This window comes from Ochotona princeps, chromosome 8 (genome assembly GCF_030435755.1).
Source record: "Ochotona princeps isolate mOchPri1 chromosome 8, mOchPri1.hap1, whole genome shotgun sequence".
NCBI classification, from domain to species: Eukaryota; Metazoa; Chordata; class Mammalia; order Lagomorpha; family Ochotonidae; genus Ochotona; species Ochotona princeps.
The window spans coordinates 28,916,764-28,941,523 of record NC_080839.1 but is presented as its reverse complement, the minus strand read 5'-3'; the positions used below and the strand labels follow the sequence as shown (position 1 = coordinate 28,941,523).

At 36.6% G+C, this 24,760-nt stretch overlaps 1 protein-coding gene across 4 annotated transcripts in view; it reads left to right on the top strand.

The window, feature by feature from the left end:
* Positions 1 to 24,760, top strand: part of NRXN1 (neurexin 1) — a 1,084,317-nt gene that overhangs the window by 96,063 nt on the left and 963,494 nt on the right. For all 4 annotated transcript variants that reach the window (XM_058667775.1, XM_058667773.1, XM_058667774.1 and 1 more), the window contains exons 2-3: positions 6,914 to 6,931; positions 10,034 to 10,063. In XM_058667775.1, coding sequence (XP_058523758.1) covers positions 6,914 to 6,931; positions 10,034 to 10,063 — 48 coding nt within the window. The remainder of the gene's footprint in view (positions 1 to 6,913; positions 6,932 to 10,033; positions 10,064 to 24,760) is intronic.

Sequence of the window (24,760 nt, the reverse complement as noted above, 5' to 3'; positions counted from 1 at the left end):
CAGCCTAGTCGGGGTGACCCTCCAGTAACTCTTAGCAGTCCTGCCCCAGCCTGGTTATTTGCATGTGCCAGTATGTACTGTGGCCTAGCTTGGTCTGTCCTGCATCCCATCTTGTGTACTCCCAAGAGTGCTGCAGCTAAGCTCTGTCCGACTTGTTCCCCAAATTGGTCTACACATGTGCTGCTCTCATGATCACCACCAGGAGTTGCAAACCAGCAGGGGAGTGTCCAGAGTTCCCCTACAAGGCCCACTCCCAGCCACAGATCTTGCACCTGCCAGGGGGTACTCTGGTGCAACCTGACATGACTCTCACCCAGTCCTAGCATGTGCCAGTGAGTGGTGTGTCTTGGCCCAGCTGGGAAGACTCCAAGACTGGCCTGCCCAGAGTCCCAGCTCTCATACTTACCAGTAGAAATAGCCTAGCAAGGGAGTCCCTGAAGTTTTCCTACCATGCCTACTCCTAGCCCCCATTCTGGTTGCTGCCAGCAAGTGCCATGGCCCAGTCAGAGATGGCCTGTCCCCAGTCTCTACTTTACTAGCAGATGCTACAGCCTGGCTAACAGTCAATCCTAGCTCTCACTGGCAGATGCAGGTGCTTAGCCCAGCCTGATTCACCCCTAACCCTCATGTGAATTGGTAGGTGTTGCAGTCCAACTAACCAGGCCTGTGCCCTTTCTGAGTTCTTGCTCATGTCAGTTTGCCCAGCCCAGCACAGCCTAGACCTGGCTTATACATATGCCAATTGATGCTGTAGCCTAGCCTGACCTGGTCCATTTCTAGCCTTCATGTGAGCTGGTGAGTATTGCAATCCAGCCTCACTTGGCCTGCACCCCATTCTGGCTCTTGCTTATGCCAGTATGTGCTGTGAATTGGTCCAGCCAAGCCTCAGAGCTGGTTCACACTTATACTGACAGGTGCTACAGCCCAGTGTGGCCTGGCCTGCCCCCAGCTCTGGCTCTCATGCTCACCAGCAGGAGTACAATCTATCAGGGGAGGTCCCCAAGCTCCCGTTCCAGGGCAGCACCCAGTCCCAGATATCATGCATGCTGGCTGGTGCCACAGCTCTGCTTGGCGTGGTCTGCCTTTAGTCCTGGCCTTTGCGTGTGCTGGTTGGTGCTGCAGTTTAGGCTGGCTGGATCTCCTCCCATCCCTGACTCCTCCAAATATCAGGTGATCTCTGTGGTTCAACCTGGCTCAGTCTGTCACCACCCCATGCTCTTCATGTAATCTGGAAGGTGCTGCAGTCCTCCAGAGGAGAGCCCACAGGTCCCCTACAGAATCAACACTCAGATCCGTTTCTTTCACATTCTGATGGGTGCATGACGCGGCCAACCACCTTCTTCGACTCTCGTGGGCAGGTAATGTGGCCCATTCATTCCCAACTTTTGTGTGCATCAGTGGTGGGTGAAACTGTTTAGTCCAGCCCATGTCTCCCACATGGGCAGGTGCCTTGGCCTGATCCAGACATGCCCTGTGGTTTCTCTCCTTCAAACCATCTGGTTTCAGCTCCCCTGCCTCTCTGCAAGTACAGTGGCCTTGTCTGTAGAAGGCTCCAGAAGTCATTCCTCCCCTGTCGAACATGCTCTCAGCTGCTCCTACTCCAGTTCATCCAGTGACCACCTTCCCTGGGCAATCTGCAGGCCTCCCCTTCCTGGAGGTCAGAGTGGCATTTCTCATTTCCCTAAGTGTTTTTTAAATGAATAGGTAACTATGCTGGCAAACTGGTTTATTTAACACAGATATGGCATTAATCAGACCCAAGAGGCCTGTCAATTATTGACTGCTTTGCTCTCAGCAATATAACACTTGCCTAGGCACAAGTGTTGTATAGGCGCATGCCTAAGCAGGGGGTCACAAAATCCTTTTACATTTTCTTATAGAAGTTGTATTTTCTTGATGTGTCCCAAAGTTAAGCATAAGTCAACAAATCGGGGGCTGTTTGAATGTTTATTTGAAAAACTCTCTATAGGAAAATGATTTGGAACAGAACAATTCTACACCTTCTAAGTGTTTGACAGATTTTTCCATGAAGTTATTTAGCAGATGGTCATTTACTTTCTGTCTTAGTGATGGAGAACCCTGGACACACTGTAGGATAAACATATAGGCCAGAGAATATCCAATGTTAATCTGTTTACAGACTCACATCTGAGCTTTACCACATCAGTGTAAGCCCTGGAAAGTGTGATGCATTGAGAAGATATAGAGGAGTAGGTTTGAACTCTAGTTCTTAGAGCATTCCTGCTCTGCTATCTAAGGCATGCAGCTTTCGGATCCTTGGGAAGCACAGCAGGGTCTTTCCCTCACCTGACTCAGCTTTCTAGGGAGGGGTCTAAACTGGTGATTAAATGTAGGTGGTAAGCATTGTGCTGAATATTACCTGTAAACTTCTGTAGCAGGAACCATGGCATTGTTCAACCAGCAGTAAAACTTTCCCAAGTCCAACTGTTGCATTCAAATTAGTATGTTAACTATCAAGAGTTAGACACAAGCAGTAGCTGAGACTGTAAAGGCTAAACAAATTCATGCAGTAGTCCCTCATGAAAGCCAATTTTAATTTGCATTCGTTACAGTTTATGTGAATTTTCAATGTATATTATACTGCATTGACTAATAAATTTCACCAGTGTCATTGAACTGCTTAAATACCAGAACAGTGCTCTTTATCATTAGCCAATCTGCATAGCTTCCTTCCTTCCACCATCTCTTTCTCCTTCCTTCCTTCACCCCTTCTCCCTCCCTTACTATTTTCCTTTCTGATAATTGCCTTTAACAAGATGGAACACTTTGAACTAAATACCACGAATGTTTTGTAACAAAATTATCCCTAGGGAAATGTTTTTAGTATTCCCAGTGTGATGCCAGGAGCAGCTCTGCTGTTGGAGATGGTTTAGCGCTACCCCTCTGTTTACTTCTAAGCAGAGAGGAGAAAGAAAGAAGCTGGCTGCTCTAGTTGGCTTCCCTCGTGTGCTAAGGCTGAGACACCAGGCAGGCTGGATAGGAGTGCCTTCGAATGTCATTTGGGTTAGTTTCTTTCCAAGGCTTTTTCTCCCTTCCCCCAATCTTCATAATAGACCTTTATGCTCCGTTTTCTACTTGAATCTCATCTTGGTTCTGGCTGGTGTTTCTCTTCCTCTGGCTGTCTGCTGCATAAATCCTCAGTCTCAATGATTTCCTCCATTTCCCAGTCCTTGATGCATTCTCTGAGTATTGAGATTTTGTACGGGCTTTCACTGTTAACACTAAAAGGAGAATAAAGTAAAACAAAGCTGTATCCTGTACCACCGTGGGAACAGACCCTGATGTACTGGCCTTTAATCCCCCAAACCTAGTGGTAAAGTCTTGAGAGGTCATGAGAAGGGGTGGGAACTGCAATGAAAGAAGCCAAGAAGCTCAGTATGAGGAAAAGGGAAGCAAATTTTACTCTTTGTTCTTCCTTGTCCTGGCTGTTATTCCCAATCGTTTGCTGCCATATTCTCGATCCTGGAGGGATTGGATATGGGTGAGAAGTTGCCTACTGTCATTGAAATTCTAGTGTGGAAGTGGTAGCACGGAGAGAAACAATGGAGGCAGTTGCAGGCAATTGGGAGAAAAGAAACAACACTGCAGAGAGAATACCTAGGTGGTGATAGTTGCTCTTTTGGCTTTTTCAAGTATCAGCTGTGGCACACAAGTTGGTCACTGCACATTTAAGCACTTTACAATTAAATATTGATTATACAAAGACTTATTTATGATATTATTCCATCCTTTAATTTGTTCATGAAAGCTTCAGATTTTCTTTATATTGACACAATCATTTTTTTTTCCCATGTGCCTTTCTTTTTTCCTACAGGCATGTAATTAAGATTATGTGCTGAGAATATCTTCATGATAAATTACTTCAGTGCATTCTTTCAGGCATGGATCAAATACAGTAATTCTATGGAGAGGTTGTTTTGCAGTAATTTAAAAAGATTCAGTTTAACAGTCAGTGGCTTCCTTTCATCTTCACATTCAGCCATCAGTTGTAACATGACTAGATCTCCAATGCCTAATTCCCATCTCAGTGAGGAAAGCATAGTCATGTGAAAGAAAAATAAAATTCCAAGTAGCCTTTTGCGGAGTTTATATTCATTCTTTTTCTTCTTTCAATAATAAAAAAGGTATGATTTCTACTAGTAGCATGATTACTATAAAGTTAGTCTTTCAGGGTCCCACTGAGTACTTCAAATACTTGGCAACATGTGAGTCAGCAGAATTAAGTCATCAGGGTTTTCTACAAATGATGAGATTTTTCCCTAACCTGACAGTGTCCACAAGTAAGGCCTAATATATTCCTTTCCACCTTTTGGCACAACACTGCCATGTGCCGAAAGTCAACAACTCTATTTGGTTCTACTCAAAACAAAAGAGCGTTTGAGTAAGAATCTACAGATGCTAAATAATTAATCATGAGGAGGATAGCTATCTTTGGTACAATTCAATATTTGTTTAGTCCAAAAGCAAAATAACAAGAAATAGATAAATTCTCAGTCAATAGTGATAAATGCTGAGGCTACCGCAAGTTATATTAATATCCAAATTTCTGAAGTAACATAGGCATTATCTTTATAAAAAAGTTTTAAATAGCTTCAAGTTCTCTAGTTGATAGCACAATGGATAAAATAGACAAAATAGGAAAGAGAAGGTTTTCCATGCAGTAATAATATCTGAATACAAAGGGAAACGGAAGGAAAGTTAGTTCCACGTCAGTTTTCTTTTGCTGCTTCTGCTTCTTCTTGCCGTTCTCTCCTCCGTTCCTCCCTGTTCTCCTTTTCTGCTTTTCCCCCATTCTTCAATTTCTGAATAAATTTATCACCCTTATTTTTATCTAGTATCTGATTGATTAAATTTTAATGTTCTAAGACAGCTCATTTTTCTGAACTTAGTAAAGTCAGGATTTTCACATTCTAGACATGACTTGAGTTTGCTTGCAGGAAGTCCCGTAAGTTCAGCTTGTTCCCTTTTGAGTTGGAATTCAGAAATGTGTTAGATGTTAGGGCAGGATCCATGTCACCAACGTGTGGGCCTGCACTTTAGTTAGCAGTGAAAAGAGAACTCACTCTCAGGAGTGTGAATCAGTGACCCTCCTTTTCCAGTACCCTTAGCACATTTCAAAAATTGGTGTCAGGTATCAGGCACAAGTCTATTTTATTTTTTTGTCTTGTTCTATTTTTTCTTTCTGATATATCTTTTATACACTGTTTTACCAAAACCCATAATGACACTTGCTACATGCAATGTATTTGCCAAACTTTTGCTTGCTGACAGTAAATGATGCTGAAGTAGTTGACAGCCTTGGCACTTGATTCTCCTGTAAATTTCCTCCTCTTATAATTTCATTGATTATATTAAATAATTTTAATAAAACAGCAACTTAGGAAGTGGAATTTCAAAGGACAGTTAATGTAAACTAACATGTGAATTTAACATTTAAAGTTTTACCTTTGTATTAAATAGAAATAAGTAAAAAAATTTAATATTTGTATTAATACCATGTCAGAGTCACCATTTAAAAGTAAGACATTAATTATTTGTTAAATTAGAAGCCAAAATAAAGTGATAAATGAATATCATACAACTATTTATGTTCCTTTCAAATACATTTTAAAACAAGTAATGTGTGAAAATGTTATTGTCTACAATTATCTCTTAGTCATTTTCCATTATGTAGTAACACCACATCAGAAAAAAAAGTATCTATATTACTCTTTCATTGTGTAGCTAATATATTTTAAGCGAAATTGAGGAGTCATTGAAAACATAATCCATTAAAATGTATGAATTGAAACTGATAAGATGATATGTTTATAGATGAAAGTATTCTCAAGACTCTATACCTATTTTGCATCCTTTAGACATTTTTGATAAATTTATCACTGCATATATAATTAAATAAAACATAAAGATTAATTTATCTAAAATAGATTTCCTCTTTGCTGCCAAACTTACATCTCATATAGTGCTTGAATTGTTCAGTAAGTACTAATAGTTTATAAACACTATACACTTAAAAGCGTTATGTTCAGGAAACGTATACAAAATGTTAGTCTATCTGTGTAGATGTATATAAACAGATATGGAAATATGGTTGATATATATGAAAATATAGAGATATTATACAGATATATAAAGGCTATTTTGATAAAATTGATAGTAGATTAACTCTATTCATATTAATACCCTAAGTTATTTAAAAGCTTTTAGTCATGAAAAATTTTATCTGATGGATAGCACCCTAATGATTTATCTTGGAATGATCAGTTTTTCAACTTAGCATCTTTCAAAAGTTTTAATATATTGTAATAATTTATTCTTATTTTGATTAAATATGAGTGCATTGTACATAAACCAAATTGTAGATTTTATTTGCACAGGAGTATGTACTCTTTAACTAAAGTGATTGCTTTTAAAAATATGAAAGCAGGCATGGCAAGTAGATAATGCTGTTGGGTCATACTGGAGTACCTTTAGGTGAAATTTCATAGCTGTTTCTAACAGACTTTGCAGCTTCTAACACCAACTTAGTATGTAGACATACAACCTTTTAGAATTATGTTTAAATGCTTTTAGGAATCGTTGCCTAGGAAGGTATCAGCAACATGTGATAATGATAGTGTTTTCTGTACAAAGGTAATAAAAGGCTTTTTAAAAACCTTTTGCTCAAAACATGACCGTATTACCGAAATTTCGTTTGACATCCTGTAAATACCGCCAATGGGAGGAAACCTGCTCCCCTGATTTTGTTTTCCCGTTTGAATGATAGTGATGGAGCACTTGCATGATGTGTTTGGTGCCTTGCATGAGGAAGACATGCAAAGGCAAGGTCCAGTCTGCATGCTGCTTAATGAATGTTTTTCCTTTTCTCTCCCTCCTTGTCATGTGCTTTCAGAAGACAACAATGTGGAAGGTGGGTGCTTTCTACCTTGTTTTCCAAATCTCATTTGCTTTTTATTTGTTAGTATTAATAGAGTACATCTCAAATTTGAACGGTAAGTTGAACTTCGTTCTGAACAGTCAATTCCTGTATTGTGTATCACTTTTCATAGAGAACACAAGCTCTCAAAATTGTAAGTTTCGATGATATGAAATTCATTCTGTCTTGAATCCCAACTTCTATGGATTTCAAAACCTGTATAAATCTTAGAATGTTTACTGCAGTGTTCTGTATGGAAAAATGATACAATACTGCTTTTTTTAATTTTCAAAGAGAAAGCATCTCGTTGCAGTTTCAGAACACAGTGCATGAACTTTACCCATTTTTCTTATCAAAGTGATTTCATCTTTTCTTTTGGAAATGTTTAGCATTATATTCTTTCAAACCCATTGGTTTGTTTCAAATGATTTGATTTATAAAAAGAGCACAGAATAAGATACTGACTATAAGAGGCATGAATTTAGATTAGAAAATAAGCCATCCTTGGCCAGTGGAAATAAAAGCATCTGATGGGATTACTGGTGAGTATTTATGTGATGTTTTGTATCTGTTAAGTTAAGCTACAATGCTTTGGAAAAGTTTACTTATTGCTGTGAACCCAACAAATTCAAGGTTTTTTCAGCATTCTAATTTTTAAAAAGTTACATGCATTAGTCATGTCCCAACCAACTCTGTAAAGGACAAGTATGCAAAAAGAAGTCGGTACAACAGAAGAATCATAAAAAAGTTTATCAACTTATATATACTGTATTAATTTATAGAACCAAAGCACTAAGTTTCTATATGAATAATTTGCTAGCTTCTAACTACATATGTCAGAAGACAACATTTGACATTTTATTTTGCTTCCATATTTTGTGGAAAATAGTATTTTCACAAAAATATGTGTATGCTACAGAGTGAAATGTTTCTTGCCAAAGAACTAATTGTCTGAGATTGCAGATGATGAGACAATAGGCTATAAAGAATTCATGACTTAAAAAAAAAAGACAAAACCTCTTTATGGCAATACAAAGTTGGTCAGCAGCAGGTTTTGTCTTTCATTAGTGGTACTAGAATTGCTGAACTGCTGAAAGTTTCTATAACATTAAATAAAGTATATTAAAATTTGAAAAAAAATATGAAGAGGCACTCTTTTCTCCAAGTGCTAGCTCTGTATTAGGCTCTGATAAAGATGGTTCTATTTGCAGGCACGATAGCCCTCAAAAATGAGTCTCATTTATATTGTATATGTTAATTGAGTTTGGCAGTTATTTCTAAAGTATTTTTTTAAATTTTGTTTGCATTTCCTTACTCATCCTGTAAAATGTTCCTTGTCTTTTGTTTCTTTGTAAATGCTTGCATTCTGAAAGATTTTAAAATCAGAGGAATTAGCATTAATGGTTCTTGCACACTCATATAAAGTTTTAATAAGATTTCCAGAGCACACCCATAAACTATTGTAAAATTTACTCCATCATACACTTAACATCACTCCTTATAATGTGACTTGCAAGATTAGTTGAGTTTCCACTGAGATAATGATGCCTAACCAAAGGAAAATAAGTACACTTTGAAGTGTTTAATTACCATCTTTATGACTGTAATGTAAAAGCCATTTGAACCATGTTTCTGAATCTATTCTAAATATATTTTCCAAAAATTATAGTTATAAAATTACCATCTTAAAGATAACTCCCTAATCTAGTCTAATAAAAAGTTATTATTTTTTCACAAGTGTTGAAGATGAATTATTTAACCTAGGTGAATAAACCAATCTTGCTAAGCAAATACAGCATCATGAAGTATTAACCCATCCTCAGTATTTAATTTTCATAGGTGGATATATTTTTATTAATGAAATTCTTTTTACAGAAATGAGAAACCAATATGTTAAATTATTTTATATTGTGATGTTGTTAAATGTTGATTTGAATTATCTGCACTCTGAGTACACATAAAATTTTGAGTAAACAGTACGGATTGTTTCAAAACCAACATAATTAATGTGTGATGTTTTGGAGCACAAATAAAATCTCAAATATTTGGAAGAACACTGGAAATTGAAAAGGAAATAGCAGAAATTTTTATATATATATTAATATATTTTATATCATTCTATCATTTTCCCAAATTCCTAAATATTCATGGAGTGGGAAATAGATTTATTTCTGAACCTAAGTTAAAAAGCTATGAAATATTCCTTTCATTAGGAAGCATCTAAAAAGGATTGACATTATACTTTAGAAAGGGACTGATCTTTATCCTGAAGTTGTGCAACATGAGATAATTTAAATAAACAAGGAAAATTCGATGTTTCTTTAGGTAGATTCCTTGAATAAATTTCATCTGTAATATATGCCTTAAATATATTTTCTTTGCCTCATAGTTCAGAATTTCAGTAGCATTTAAATAAAATGCTAACTTTTTTCTTAATTTGAAATTATTTGAACCTATTCAATTTCGTTCATTGTTGCTTATGAGCATTATTCTGTAATTTTAATTTTACAGCTGCATGTAAGTGATCTCTTTTGTATCTGAGCAAGCTTGATGGATTGCTACATGTGTCAGACAAGGAGACATTACTACATTATCATTTCAGTGTGACTAAGGAAATTTATTTCATTTAATTATGAAACTTCTCATTTTTTGATGAGGGGAAAAAGATCAGACCCAGCCCATAATTCAGGTATTCCTTTGGGTTTTTGAAAATGCAATTGCATTATTACAAAATGACAAGCACTGTGGGGGCAGTGTTCAAAAACAGTTTCATCAAAGGGCATGAAGGGCAAATGTAATATTTAAGGGATTGTTGGATTTTAAGTTTTTGCTCTTATGCTCTGGATTGTTCCAATTGATACACAGAAGAAATATCACAGTGCAGCACATAGTAATGTTTTAAACTGCAGTTCTGTAGTTTTTTGCCCCAAAGCATTCCAACCAGGGGTTGAAAGAATGCTTTTGATTTGCCTCCATGATACAGACATGTCTCATAGGAAACAAGGTGTCTGTCACTGAAAATTTTTGTCACCGTGACAACCCTGCCTTCCCATGCTCCCTTGTTTATTGCTGACTGTGCTCTTGTTTCCCTTCAAGGTCTGGCGCACCTGATGATGGGCGACCAAGGTATGGGCTCTGTTCCTTTTCCACTCTGCTTTCAGTGTTTTCTTGTTCCTTAGCTGCTTTCAAACCATCATTGCTAAGTATGGGAAATGCTTGCAAATTACCTGGCTGCAAATTAAGTACATAACTAGTGTTCACTTGTTTCTTTTCTCATGTGTTTTCTCCCCTTTATTTGTTGATTTGATTTTGGTCTGCTCCTGTGACTTATTTTCCTTCATTTCTTGCACTGTAGTACCTACAAATAAATGAGACAGATAAAAGTATGATCGAAAAGTTCCATACATGGGTCAGCATATGGAAGTAAGGGTAGTTATGTGAAAGAAATACTGAAAATGATCACGTTAATATCTAAAAGGAGATATTAAGTTTTTCAGGGGTACTAAAAACAGTCCATTTTTCATTCATGCATGGCACTTTGGGAACATGTAGACATATGTGGCTTCTGGCTTCTAGAATGCTGAGTATAGTGTTCCTTCAAATCAGTACTTTTCTATCAGTGGTCACTGTGTATCCCCTTTTCTGTAATCTTTAAAATTGAGCATGGGCCTTCCAATTTCTTGCATGTAGCTGTCTTAAAGACGCAGTTCTCGAAAATACACTGATTGCATCGTCATTGCCTTCAAAAATGTATTTGTACATTCTTGTTTAATCTTTGGATATCAGCACATTCACATATAGTCATAATTCTTATTGTTGTTTTTCTCCTCTTTATTCTCTTTGTCTGGAAACCTTTTCTTCATGGACCCATTCCATCAAATATATAGGTAAAAGTAAAGGTATTGCATTATTTTATTTCTTCTTAATATCTTCTTGATTGATTATAGTGTGTCTGTTACGCAAATATATTTACACCTTTTGGCATTGGTAATGGGCACTGGGAGGTAGGTATCTGTTAATAAACATTTTATAAATTTAAGGTAAGGAAATTTTGTCAATTTGTTTCTGTTACATCCTTTCTCCTTTCTTTCTCCTTAGAGTGCTTTTTTTCCACATCAGTTACTTCCATAATTAGCATATTCAGAAACTAGCTACAGGTTTTGGTATTGGTTTTTGCTTGTGGTTGCTAAGTATAGAGTATAATAACCACAAATACATCATCCTTGAATATTCGTATTAGAAGTACACCTGCCCCACCCATTCCTTATTATAGATGTAAATCAATTAAGCATGTGCAACACTGAAATTGAACTATATGGGCTTATTGTCTTGTGTTTTGCTAGATGTCATATTTATGTACGTTAACCTTGCCTGAAAAGGTAGTATCATGAAGCAGACAAACAGAGGGGCAAAACAGCCTGTTTTTTTTTTTTTTTATGTGTGGTAACTAACTTTGTCTTGAGAACATTATCAACCAGCTGTGCATTCCTGAATCACTTGGTAAGTTAGGCATGTGTGCGCCTCTAAGGTATTGCTGTAATACCCGGAAGCATGTTTGTTTTGAGTTTACAACCATTTACCTTGTGTTTTGTCAGTGAAAGTGGTTGGTATACAACTAATGTGTATTAGAGAGTATGACATTATATGTTTGTATTTATACATATTTTAAAATTTGTGTTTTAAATGCAGATATGTGCCTAATCATTGGAGTCTAGGAATCTCTGTTATGTTTAGAATGTTAATACAGTGAATTGGCTCGAAAGTTCAGTTACAACCCTTTGCATTTGCATCCTTTAGTAATGCAGCCTTTCTACTGAACAAGTGCCAAGCAGTATGTAAGGATGGATATCAGAGTGTTAAATATGAAAGACAGGGCTTTTAGGACAAATGTCAAGACATGTTGACCCAAAACCAAAGTACTCTTACAGTTTCTGTTATTTTCAACCCTCTTGAGTAGTTTAATTTAATTTCATTCTAAGCTTCTAGCAACTATGTAAATTAATCTACCAGTTGTTTTGGAAATTGTGTGTGCTAATTGCACTTTTTTCCTCAATGTTTTTATTTGAGGCCAAACTTCTATTGACTGTTTCCTCTTTAGTGGAAAATGTCCACCATGGTATTAGGACTCAGGGTGGCATAGACAGTATGATAATATTTTATTTTGCTGGATGAGTAAAATATATGTATATGTACTTGCATTGTGTATGTCTACATTTATAAAGTACGTTTATATGCATAAAATTTCTAAGTTTACACATTTATGTATTTTCTTAAAAAGTGATTCTAAAGAACTTATTGATTATACTGCCATATAATTCTACATATGGAATAGAGGATGTTTACATTCAATTGACATTTACTTTAGTATAATTAATGTTTTGTGTCAGTTAATTCAACATTGCTATTTTGTTTCAAATGCTTTCTTTTCTCATATATGTCAAATAGCATATTTTTATCATGACAATTTCCATCCAATTTTATACCTCAATCTATATAAAGCTACAAAAAAAGAATTTAATTTTCCCTTGCGTTATTCTTTTATTAGTGGGACAGAGATACTTTCTGATATAAAATGATCAGGGAAGATTTTATGATAGGCTTGAATATCTTATAAATATAGGTATTCATCGTTACATGTTGGTTATCTGGATATATGGAAGTGAGAAATGTAATTTAAAAGTCTTAGTTCATTGTAAACAAATTCAGCATCTCCATTCTGTAACAAAATTACAGTAATGACCTTGGAATGACATTCACATTCAATGAGTCTTGATGAATAAAAATGAAAGGTGCTGGAAAGTTAGCGTAAGCGGCAGAATGATTGTACTATGAGAGTGGTAGAAAGTTTTCTAGAGATGCAGAAAGTCAAAATGATTCCTAAATCAGCCTCTCACAGGTAAATACCTGCTGTTTGTCACCTATTTAAGTGAAAGAAAAACTTTACATTGTATCTTTATCCAATTACATATCACTTAGGAAAAAAAAAGAAAAAGAAATGTTAAGCATGATCAATGTAAAAGAACTGATTTGTGTTGTAAAGTCGTGTTTACCAAATATTTGTATCAGAATTAAGTACTGGAGCCTTTCTCTTGATGCCATTTTTTATGAATTCAGGGTGTCTGGAATAAACCCTCCGTGGACTAATGTCTTTGTGAATCCAGAAGGAAAACTGGGTTCCAGAATGTCATTATTATCATCCTAATTCCTTCTGTATTAATATTCCATATTTTCTAAATGTTTAAGGGCCTAGTGGTAGATGAGTACATTTCATTAAAAATAAGTAACGTTTGTAAGACCATTCCTTTTGATAACTTCTTCTTCAGTCCTTTCTCCAGAGGTAAGCGTTGGTATCACTTTGTGATTTGTCATTGTAGAACTACTACATATTTTGCCATAGTTTGGAAACTTCAGAATTCCTTAGCATTTGTACATGAGAAAAAATGACTAAATCACCAGGACACATGTTAGGGATCACTACTACATGCTGGAAGAATATAATAAAAGGAGGAAAATAATCTGGAAATAATAGACACTATTGCCCACAAACAGAATGAAAGAGCTTTCATTTCACTCATTTTTCCCCTTGAAACCAGTGACTTAGATCTCTTTTCATGTTTTGAAACCAAGAATACATAGGAATTTAGAAATAAGTTTGATTTAGTAAGTTTTAGCTTTCTTTGGTACAGCTGAAGAAACATGATCCGGAGACAACTTTATTTGTGCAGACTGTTGGTGGGTGAAAGTAGATAGTCTCCATGAAATTTTGTTTCCATTCTCTTTGGCTTAAAATGTTTCACTGATGTTAGTATCATTAATAACTCCAGTTCTTTTCTCCTTTCTATCTTAGCTTTGTCTATTGAGAATTTATTGTGTGTGTGTGTGTGTGTGCACATGTGCGTGTCCTTTTTTTCTCTGTATTTTTTTTCTCTGTGTGTATCTCTAATTGGTCACTACATTCCAACATTGAATTGATTGTTTATACTTTCTTTTAATGGTAGTAGAGCAAAATATCTAAATATTTCAGGAAAACTAAAAGTAGGTTCCACATGTGAATCCAGCCGGAATAGCTGGTTAATTGCTCTGCAGTGTTGGTTAGCAAGAATCAGTTCCATATAGGTACTTTGGTTGGAGGCTGGTACTTCTCCCCTCTCAATATTCATTGTAAGTATAGCTATGTATTTAATGTCAATTATTCCTGATAAAATGTCAGCTTCCTCATTCCAAGAGGCTTCTATTTATTTGTAACTGTTGCTTTTACAGGTCATTTTTCTTACTATATGTTAAATTTTCAATTTTCACGAACTAGCTGTATGAAGGGAATATATACTGGAAGAGGTGTATATATGAGAACATGAACAGTTGGAGCAGACCAAATAAGAAGTAAACAGAGAAGAGTTAATTATTCCAATAACCCAAAGTAATTGTAACAAATTATTATGTGGGGTATCTCTGTACATACTATTTTTGTCTCTATCATTCATATGGTTTCTTAAACCTGCAGTCTCTGTTTCTAACAAGGTGCTCTTTCAGTTTCACTTTGTGTGCCCTAGCAAATGCACAGCAGCCGGTTTGTATGGAAATGAAATCAGTGCATTTTTGTGTTTAAATATTTTAAGGTTTTTAAATGTGATTCCCTGTTGCACTTACCTTAAGATAATAGGTATGCAAGGTATATGAAATTTGTATGTGATGTTGTAAATTTATTCATTTCTGTGAACTCATTTTAACCTCATGGTTTCTATTATGATATGCCATAAGACTTACTTTTAAAGTCAGTATGAACTATACGTCCTCAAAAAGACAAAATGTCAGTCATCTTATAGTATAAAAACTGATGAACTAAACAGTAACTTCATTAGACTCATGGTGGATTAACATCCTCAGAGGAGCACACAGTGAGGGCACTCTGAAATTTAAAGGCTGATGTGCTATGGAGGACTTTGAAGTGAGTTAACTGATGCAGAGTAATCCACCCTAAGGAGATTTCAAAGATCCTGCTCTAATTATATGCTGATAATGATGATACAGGGTTAACATCTTATTCCAAAGTAAAATGTAAAGGTGATGTGAAGGAATCAATTGTGGTTTGTAGTCATTCTTTCTCATTTTGAAGGCTTCTGTTTGGGATTGTAAGTTCTGTCTCATACCTGGGTGAGTATGAGTCATGAAGTCCTAAGACCTAGGTATAGATCCCATTTTGGTCTTTTTTAATATTGGGGAAGTAATTTTATGTCATATACGTAAGATTTATGGTCTGTTTCATTGGCTAGTAAAAATACTTGCTACTGAGAGGAATGATACGTGTCAGATTGCAAAGTTTCTTAGAGTTTTTAATTAATGGTGATAGTAAAGAAGTTATCATACGTGTTTGGATTGCATGAATTTAAAAACGAATTACCTGTACTCTGAGGTTTTTGAGCAAACCTAGGAGTTCATTAACAAAGTTATGCTTTAGGTACAAATTAGTGGGTTGAAGGGAGCAGGAAGATAATAAAATAATTTCTTGTGGGCTAGGACCAACAAGATAAAACTCCATTTTGTCAGTGAATGATTTGTATTGCTACAGAATTTGTAGTTAGTACTACAACTACCTCCTAAACCTTTGAACACTAAATTGTAAGGGAAAAATTATTTAGGTATGGATCCCAGATGTGTAGAACTCCCATGTTTGGGTCTGGATTCTCTTCCATAGCTATTAACATTTAGCATGATTTTAAGATTTCTCATTTAATTTGTTAGCATTTATGTGTGGTCTGTCTTCCTCCCATCAGAATATAAACTCTGTCAGAGCAGAAATTTCTGTTCTGTCCTGATACATAGTAAAAAGCCTCTAGAAAAGTGCTGGCATTTTAGGTACTCAGTAAATGTTTGTTTTAGGATGCTTTCACTAAAGAGATTTGCAAATATCTCTTTTGGGTTTTTTTTTTTTGAAGATTTACTTATTTTTTTGAAAATGAAGATTTTACCGAAAGAAAAGAGAAAAAGAGATATTTATCTGCTTGTTCATTCCCCGAACGGCTGCCATGGCCAGAGCTGAGCTGATCCCAAGCTGGGAGCTAGAAGCTTCTTCCAGGTCTCCCATGTGGGTCAAGGCCTCAAGGACTTGAACCTTTTCCCTCTGCTTTCTGAGGCCATAAGCAGGAAGCTGGCGTTGAAAGGGAGCAGCTGCCCAGTTGGGATGTCAGCACTGCAAGGCGGAGGGTTGGCTTACTGTCCCACTGCTGCTCCCTTTTTGGATTTCACGTTGGTAACTAGTTTTGCTTTCTCATGATATACTAACATTCATATTCCCTTTTTTCACCAAGTGGTAAACATCCTATTAAGGACAAACAAAATCAATAAAGACAAAAGTATTGTTACTGAATTTGGGGCAAAAAAAGCCTCAGATCTGAGCTTTTTTTTAAAGATTTATTATTATTATTGGAAAGCCGGATATACAGAGAGGAGGAGAGACAGAGAGGAAGATCTTCCATCCAATGATTCACTCCCCAAGTGAGCCGCATCGGGCCGGTGCGCACCGATCCGAAGCCGGGAACCCGGAACCTCTTCCGGGTCTCCCACGTGGGTGCAGGGTCCCAAAGCTTTGGGCTGTCCTCAACTGCTTTCCCAGGCCACAAGCAGGGAGCTGGATGGGAAGTGGATCTGCCGGGGTTAGAACTGGTGCCCATATGGGATCCCGGGGCTTTCAAGGCGAGGACTTTAGCCGCTAGGCCATGCCGCCGGGCCCAGCTTTTTAATTTTCTTTATTCCCTGTACAATCCTGGAAGCCTTTAGACTGTGGAAGGGTTTTGAAAACTGTTGCTACAGACACCGACTCTTAGGGATCTCCTTAACAATTTCTGTTATAATTAATTTTAAAGGAACATTGCTTTTAGGAAGAAATAGTAATAATTTATACTGTGATGTTTTTGCGTCCATTTATGTAACGTGAAGAAGTCGTTTGGAAGTTTGACTCATCTAAATAGCATGGTGCATTGGGAGGAATCATTTGGCAATAAGTGTCAGAGGGAAAGTGTCCAAGAATGAAATAGGTCTTGCAGTTGACGGTCATGTAACTGATCTTTCACTTCTAGCAAGGAGAAATAGATGCATCCTTCTTCAATCTTTATTTTACTGCATATATGCAAGGGATCTTAAAAATGATTTTTGTTCAGCTAGATAATTTCTCAAGAATTTACATCTCTGAAAGAATATAACACTAAGAAATGCCCACATTAAATATCAGCCAAAACAATTCCTGCAGTTGCTGAGGACATATTTCCACTTAAAATGGATAGACAGACAGAAAAAGAAATCTTCCATTTGCTGGTTTACTCTCAAAAAGACTAATAGGGGGCCCAGCACAGTAGCCTAGCAGCTAAAGTCCTTGCCTTACACATACCAGGATCCCATATGAACACTGGTTCTAATCCCAGCGGCCCCGCTTCCCATCCAGCTCACTGCTTGTGTCCTGGGAAAACAGTTGAGAACTACCTAAAGATGTGGGACCCTGCACCTTTTTGGGAGACCCGGAAGAAGCTCCTGGCTCCTGACTTTGTATTGGTTTGGCACCAGCTGTCATGGCCACCTGAGGAGTGAATCAATGGACGGATGATCTTCCTCTGTCTCTTTTCCTTTGTATATCTGGCTTTCCAATAATATTTTAAAAAATTAGAAAAAAAGACTAAAATGACTGCTGCTGTACCAGACTGCAATAAGAAACGTGTAAATGCTTCCGGATCTGCTTGTGATTGGCCAGGGACCCCACCAGTTGGACCATCTTCCCTGCTTTCCTAGGTGCATTGGCAGAGATTGGAATGATTGAAAGTTGAGCAGATAGAACTTGAACAGGTAGCCCGATAGGATGATGAAAACATGGACAAAAGTGGCTTAACTCAATGAATCACAATGCCAGCCAAAATTTTGACGTTAGCAAACATAACCCTATCAATAGTAGCAGTTGCCATTTTGGGGGATATGCCTTTACACATACACAATACCTGTTATACTAAATGCAGTTCTCTTTCTTGTATAGCTTATTGGCCTATGAATTGCCTCATGCCTATGACCACATAGCCTATTCAGAATAGAAACAGGTGAAACAATATCCAATATCTGTCAGTATTTACTTTCATCCAACTACATGGACATTACAAAATCTGTGAACTGAGAACATTTTCTTTCATTAAAGAGATATTCTGTTTCTCATGTTGTAGTACAATGGTTTAAGTCACCGCTTAGGATACCAGCATCCCATATCAGATGCAAATTTAGAGGTCTGGCCACGGTGCTTCTGAGACAACACCTTGCTGATGCAGCTGAGGATGCAGTAGAGGATGGCCCAGGTATCTGGGACTTTCCCAAACATGCAGAAGACCAGCTTGCAATTGCTGGATCCCAACTTCACGCTGGCAAAGACCTGGCTGTTGTGGCTGTTTGGGGATGAACCTGCAGGCGGAAATCATGTTCTTTTTCTGTTTCTCTTTGTATATGTGTCTGTTTCTCTCATTTACCTTTCCAAATAAGTGAATCCTGAAAAATGTCATTTGCTGTGTAACCCTATTATAGATGATAAAAATACACTTCTGAAACAATGAATGAATAATTCAGTAAATGATATATGAGCAGTTCAAAAATATTTCTAGCTTGATTTACTTGGTCAGCTGACACAATTTTCCATTTTGTTTCCTGTTCTTAGTATTATAATGCCAAAGGAAAATTAAAAATTATTATAAAGTTAAAAATATTTTGATAATTAAATCAAACCTTTTTAAAAAGCAGGTCAAATTCATATTAAAGTGCTTCCAGAGAAATGGAAATCGCTAGATTGTCAAATTATTGTTCCAGGTCACAGGAATACCTTAGTTCACACAGCAACTTAGGTATTCATAGATTGTTAGTAACAAAGTTTGCCAGAAATCTCTGCCAAGCTGGGTAAATGTGCACCCCTGATGGTATGCTGACCTAAAGGAATTATGTGATGGCTTGCTATGACTATAGTTCAAGTGAATATTTGCTTAAATAACATAATGAATTATCTGAGGGACAATCCTGGTAGTGTGCTCAGATTCCTGTACATTCCTCACATTCTGTGCATTCCTGTACATATCTGTGCATTCTGTGACCTGTGACATCTTTTAAGGAGGATTGGCTAACATCAGGAGACAAGCAGTATGGTGGAAGATGGGAGAAGCTGATTAAGCCCAAAGAAAACCAACACCTGAGTTGATGACAGGTAGTGGTTGGAAGTAATGGTTTGATATCATCCTTTTATCTATAGGACTGATGTCCATAACATATTTGGCTCAGTCCCTTTGTTTCATGTTGTTTCATGTGTCTCATTTACCCAACTAGAAGACATGCTGTAATTAGAGGAGGACAGCTCTTTGACCAAGGCAGCTGAAGTAACCCATTTCCTGTTATACTGTCACTACAACACCTGTAAAAATCTTGATGCGTTGTAATGTCCTGATCTGTTTATTCTCACCTTTGCTGCCCAAATCACCTAGGACACATACTTTAACATCGTGATTTTTGCGGAATGAAGCAGAGAATGTTTTTCAATAGGTCAATGGCAGATGGACTTTGGTATTTTTCAACCACTCATTTCCTTTGCCACAATGTAGAAGAATCTTTAAGTAGACTGCAACCTCTGCTAATTGACTTCTGTGCTTCCAAAGCTTGTAATTTGATCTTCATGGTGTAAAGGCATTTTGTTTTCTTACAGGCCTGTACAACGTGTAAACTCACTCCATATTGCCTCTGCATTACAAGTCTGACTATAAACTTGAAATACGAAAAGTCTGCCCATTTTGAAAGGATTAAGAGGATGCAGTATTCAGTTGGATATTCCCTTTGACTCTGAGAATGAACAATTAGCTTTTATATTTATAAGGATGTCGCTTGGTTCCTTCAAACCTTCCTGTATAGGTCACCAAAACTGTTGCAAAGTTCAGACTTCATGCTTTAAAAAAGAAAAATTCAACTGAATGTGATAATTTTTGAATTCTTTTTATGATACTCTATCACTCACACATATCTGCATATGTGCATGAATCATTTGCAGGAATAAGCCATGGCAAAGGTTTGCAGATCAGGAGAAATCTGAACAGCAAATACTGAGCTGCCATTAAACAAATATGTTTTAAATATCTCTATATAAAATGGAAATGTTGATTGTAGTGTCTTCCCCCAAACACACAATTTAGCATGATAGGGGCATTAAATAAAATAAGCATATATCATTTTTGTTCATATCCTGCCTTAAGGGAAGACATTTACAACTTGGATCCTGTGGAAACAGAGCAGCAGTATGCTTCTGAAATATCAGAAATGGCGACCTCAAGCATAGAAGTTATATGGAGTTATTATCAGATCCCTGAAATAGCTCAGAAATGGTTAAAAGAATGGTTGAGTTTAAGGAAATGGGAGAGGGTGCTGAAGCTGATGTTAACTCAATGCTAGTTTCTGTCCGATTTGAGAAAGAGATGATCATGTAGCAAGATGTGATTACTCCAGGCGGAAAAGATCCGAAGAGTGATGTAGTTTGTGAGCAACTTAAGGTATAGGGAAGCTCTTATCCGTGAATGGTTACATATTCCATATGATTTTGGGGCCTTGGGGGACAGAGGCACACCATTGTTCATTTCAACAGTGAATTTTTCTATGGCTCTTTTCTGTTGCAAAAAAAAAAAAAGTAATAGCACAGTATTTAAAAGATTTCTTAAATAGAAATCTGATGACATCAGACACTGAAGAAGTAAATTTGAATGTGAGTGAAGCATATGGTATTATCCGACCCCTAAGTTAACCTTAGTGAAATGTGTGCAGAATTGGAACCCATTAGCAGAGCCTTTTTGTTGCCAGGGCAGGGAAAGAGGAGAATCTTGAGGAAGCCTTATATTTTTGGTCACATTTACTTTTGTTAGCACTATATTCAATTAGGTAAGCCACTGTTACTCCTACCATAAAACAGGTAAAGCAGATAACTCTTGGGAGCATTGTTATATGTAATATTTACTTCTATCATCAATCATATTAAAAAATATGTAGCCAAAGATTAGATCATAATGAACTAAAACCACATTTGGTCCCACCATGTGGTATGTTTTAGGTATGTCATTTTTGGAAGGGTGTTTTTTAATTGTCTGAACCTCATTTTCCTCATTTATAAAATGTATGTAGCAGAGTGTGCCTCTTTTGGTTTTGGAGATTAAAGATATGAATAGCAGTAAAACATATATTACTAGAATATGGTGAATGTTTAATAGAATACAAAAAGATTTAGGTGTCTGGATGATTCAAATAAAATGAAATGGTTTTCAAGGTATATAAGGCAGAACTTTTTAAACCACAAACACTTGAAAAAATGTACACAAAAGTTATTTATCCTTAATGACTTTATTTACTCGCAGTTGAAGAAGGAAGGAAGCTTGAGGATGGGGTGGGAGAAAATGCGAAACATTTGTGAGGTATCCTTATTCATTTTAAAGTGATTTGCGTTAGTAAGAACTAAAAAAACAAACCAAATAAACAATACACCCTAAGGTGTGCTTAATTTAGTTGATCAGGCAGCAATAATGTAGTTTTTCTTTGCTTTTGAACTACACAAACAGCTTTTTTTTTTTTTAATTTCCTTGAATGGAATATTTAGATCCTTTTTTTTAATAAAAACTGGCTTTTGCATAAATCAGATAAGCCTTTTGTCCTGTATTGCTCTGTAAGAAAAACCTCAGCTTGCTTTTGGTGTCTTTTGCTTAAATGCTTTTATTCATTAGAAGATAATATATGATGAAAAAACGAATTCATTTCTGCCCTTGAATTCTATTCTTGGGTATAATTGGGAGAGTTAGACATTAACTGAGACTTCTGAGAGACTGGGATAAATGAACATCAAGAACATTTGAGGTGAGAACGTAAATAAAACTTCTGAGAGAATGGAAAAAGGCCACGGGATGTGTTACCTCACCAAGTGCTAGCATTTTGAAGACTCTGTGAAGGGTTTATTCAGATCTTCCTACTGAAACTGTCATCAGTTAGATATTTTGTGTTATTATCGTTGCTTCCTAAGATATGGATCAAGTTTTTATGGTGGGCTATGTTTTCAGCTTATCTGAATATAAGCAGTATTACTCTTTCCAGTATTTTCTGTTTGTTTGTTTCCAGTATTTTTAATGGTTTCTATAAATATGTCATCCCACAGTCATGCCAAAACCCAGATTTTTCTCTTGAGAATTTCACATCTTCAGTCTCTAAAGGTATCCTTCTGTTTTAAACCTTCATCTCTTTCCTGGCCATCTCATCCTGCTTTGGATTTGATCTATTAGAATACTTTGCATATTCAAGTCCAAAATGAGTCACTTGCAGTGTCTGAGCTGAACATAGTAAAATAGAGGCATGATCCTTTTCTGCTAAAATGCCCCTGCTGATGTCATCTAAGGTCAGGAGTGTATGCGTATGTGTGTGTGTGTTGTGGTGTGGTCACCGTTAGCATTTGCTGACTCATACTTGATATCTGACCACTCAAATCTCCATAAATCAACCTTACTTTTCTGTCAGGAGCTGATATTGGAATTTACTACGTGGAATGAATTCCGATTTCTATCATTTAAAAAAATAAATTTCTAGTAAATTTCTATTCAAGGTGCTTTAAGCACAAAAATTAGAGAGTCATGTTTTCTGTTCTAGGGAGACTTAGAGCTCAGTAGATGAAGACATTTTTGCATGCAGTTCTTATCAATGATTAAAAGATCTAGAAAAATTATTTATAAGAACAAGCATCCCTACCCTATGAATTCAGTCTTGTTAAATAATGGGTAATTACCAGACTGATATGATTTGGTAGTATATCAGTTTTCTATTGATGCCATAGCAAATTAAAAGAGAAAACATGGGTTTATTACATGGGACTCACTGAGGCCAATCCCATGTGTCAGATGTCCTGTATTCTTCTCTGATAACTCTAAGGGAGTATTTAAGTTTTTACTTTTGCTTTTTAAAATTTTTTTCAGGGTGCTTATGTTACTTACAATATAGAATATTCCATTTTTCTGACCCTTCTTCTGAAGTCACAGTATATTCTGATTACATTGATTTCTGCTGGATAATCCAAGACACATCTCAACTTCTTGGGTCAGTTGATCAACAACCTGAATCAAATCTGAAATCTTCACTACCTTAGCATTATGATGTAGCCTACTAACAGTTCTGGTGTTTAGAATGTGAAAATTTTCAGGATAGCATTACTTTTGCCTGACATAGGTAAAAATGTTTCAGGCAGAACAACATATGTAAAGCATAGGTGAAAATGTTTTAGGCAGAACGGCGCAAGTAAAACATGCCACTATGACATAAAGACCGGAATCTCTGATATAGGATTGCTTGTCCTAAAAATTGGAAGCGTTGAATGTGAATGCAAAAGGGGTCCTAAAAGATGCTACTGGAAAACCCAATGAGGAGGCTGTGCTGTGTTACAGTGGGTCAAACTGCTACTTGCAATGCATTATCCTGTATTGGAGCACTGGTTCTAGCCCCTATTGTTGCATTTTCAATCCAGCTACCTGATAATGGTCCTGGGAAGGCAACATATGATGGTCCAAATCGTTGGGTTCCTACTACCCACAAGAGAGGCTCTAGTGGAGTTGCTGGCATCTGGCTTCTGCCTGGCGCAGTCTGGCTCTTGTAGCAATTTGAGGAATGCACTGGTAGATGGCAGATATTCGCCATGACTCTCCCTTTGTGTATTTTTCTGCATGTCTATTCCTCCATTTCTATTACTATCAAATAAATCTTAAAAAAACAAAGACAAGTTTCAGGATGGTCCATTCTCAACTTAGCAGATAATAATTTTTAACTTCTTTTAGTTTCTGAAATCGTTGGAACCATTTGAAAACATCACATATATAGACTGTTTAATATTTAGCTACTTCAAGATTTTTCTTTACAAGTTGTAGTGAAAGATGGGCTACAAGAATGCTTAGAATGCAGGGTGTCACTGTTGTTGTATTCAATTCAAGTGTTCTGGTTGGCCATCCTGATTTAGTTCATTTCTTTGGGTCAAATTGTGTTATGAAAGAAGATGTGTTTGTTTCACAGAATGATATTCCACTTATGGCTATCAAGAGGTGGTTTAAGGGTTCTGTGTAGGCACCTGAGGACCACCGTGGTGGGCTCACAGTACAGAGAGGAGAGGTAGAAAAATACCTTACCCTGAGTCACACAGACTACCACATTGCCTGTTGTTTCAACATAGGTCTTTTACTCAAGATTGTGAATAATGGATGAGTCTTTTAATATAAAATATTCTTAATCTGCTACAGCCTGCATTTCAGATTTTACCCTTTGAATTTATGGATTATATCAAAACGCAACAAGTCTCATTGTAAGTCAAGCAAGTTCAAGTTTACCATAAAAAGTGCTTTGGAGCCATTTGCCCGGTGGAAAGCAACGTCATGCTATTTGCCAGCACAGCTAACTTTGTGTAAGAGTACTTTGAGTGAAGTGTTTAATATTTTCACAACTAATTATGCTTTTCCCAGATGCTCTACCTGCTTTCCCCTGTTCATGTGTCACCCTTTCTAACTTAGAAATAGCATCCTGAAATGACATTGCATGAGAATATTTGTTGTTTTTAATTACCTGTCATATGAATCCTACAGCATTTCCGTTAAGTTCACGACTATTAAATGCCCCGTTATTCAGTAATTTCACCTGTACTTCTTAGTCCAGCTGTCCTGAGTAAGCCATGCTCATTTTCAAGTGTGTGTTCTAATGTGTGCCCTCCTTATGCATGGTAGTAAAAAGTGTATTTTTAACATTATATAATGGTATATGATATATGATATA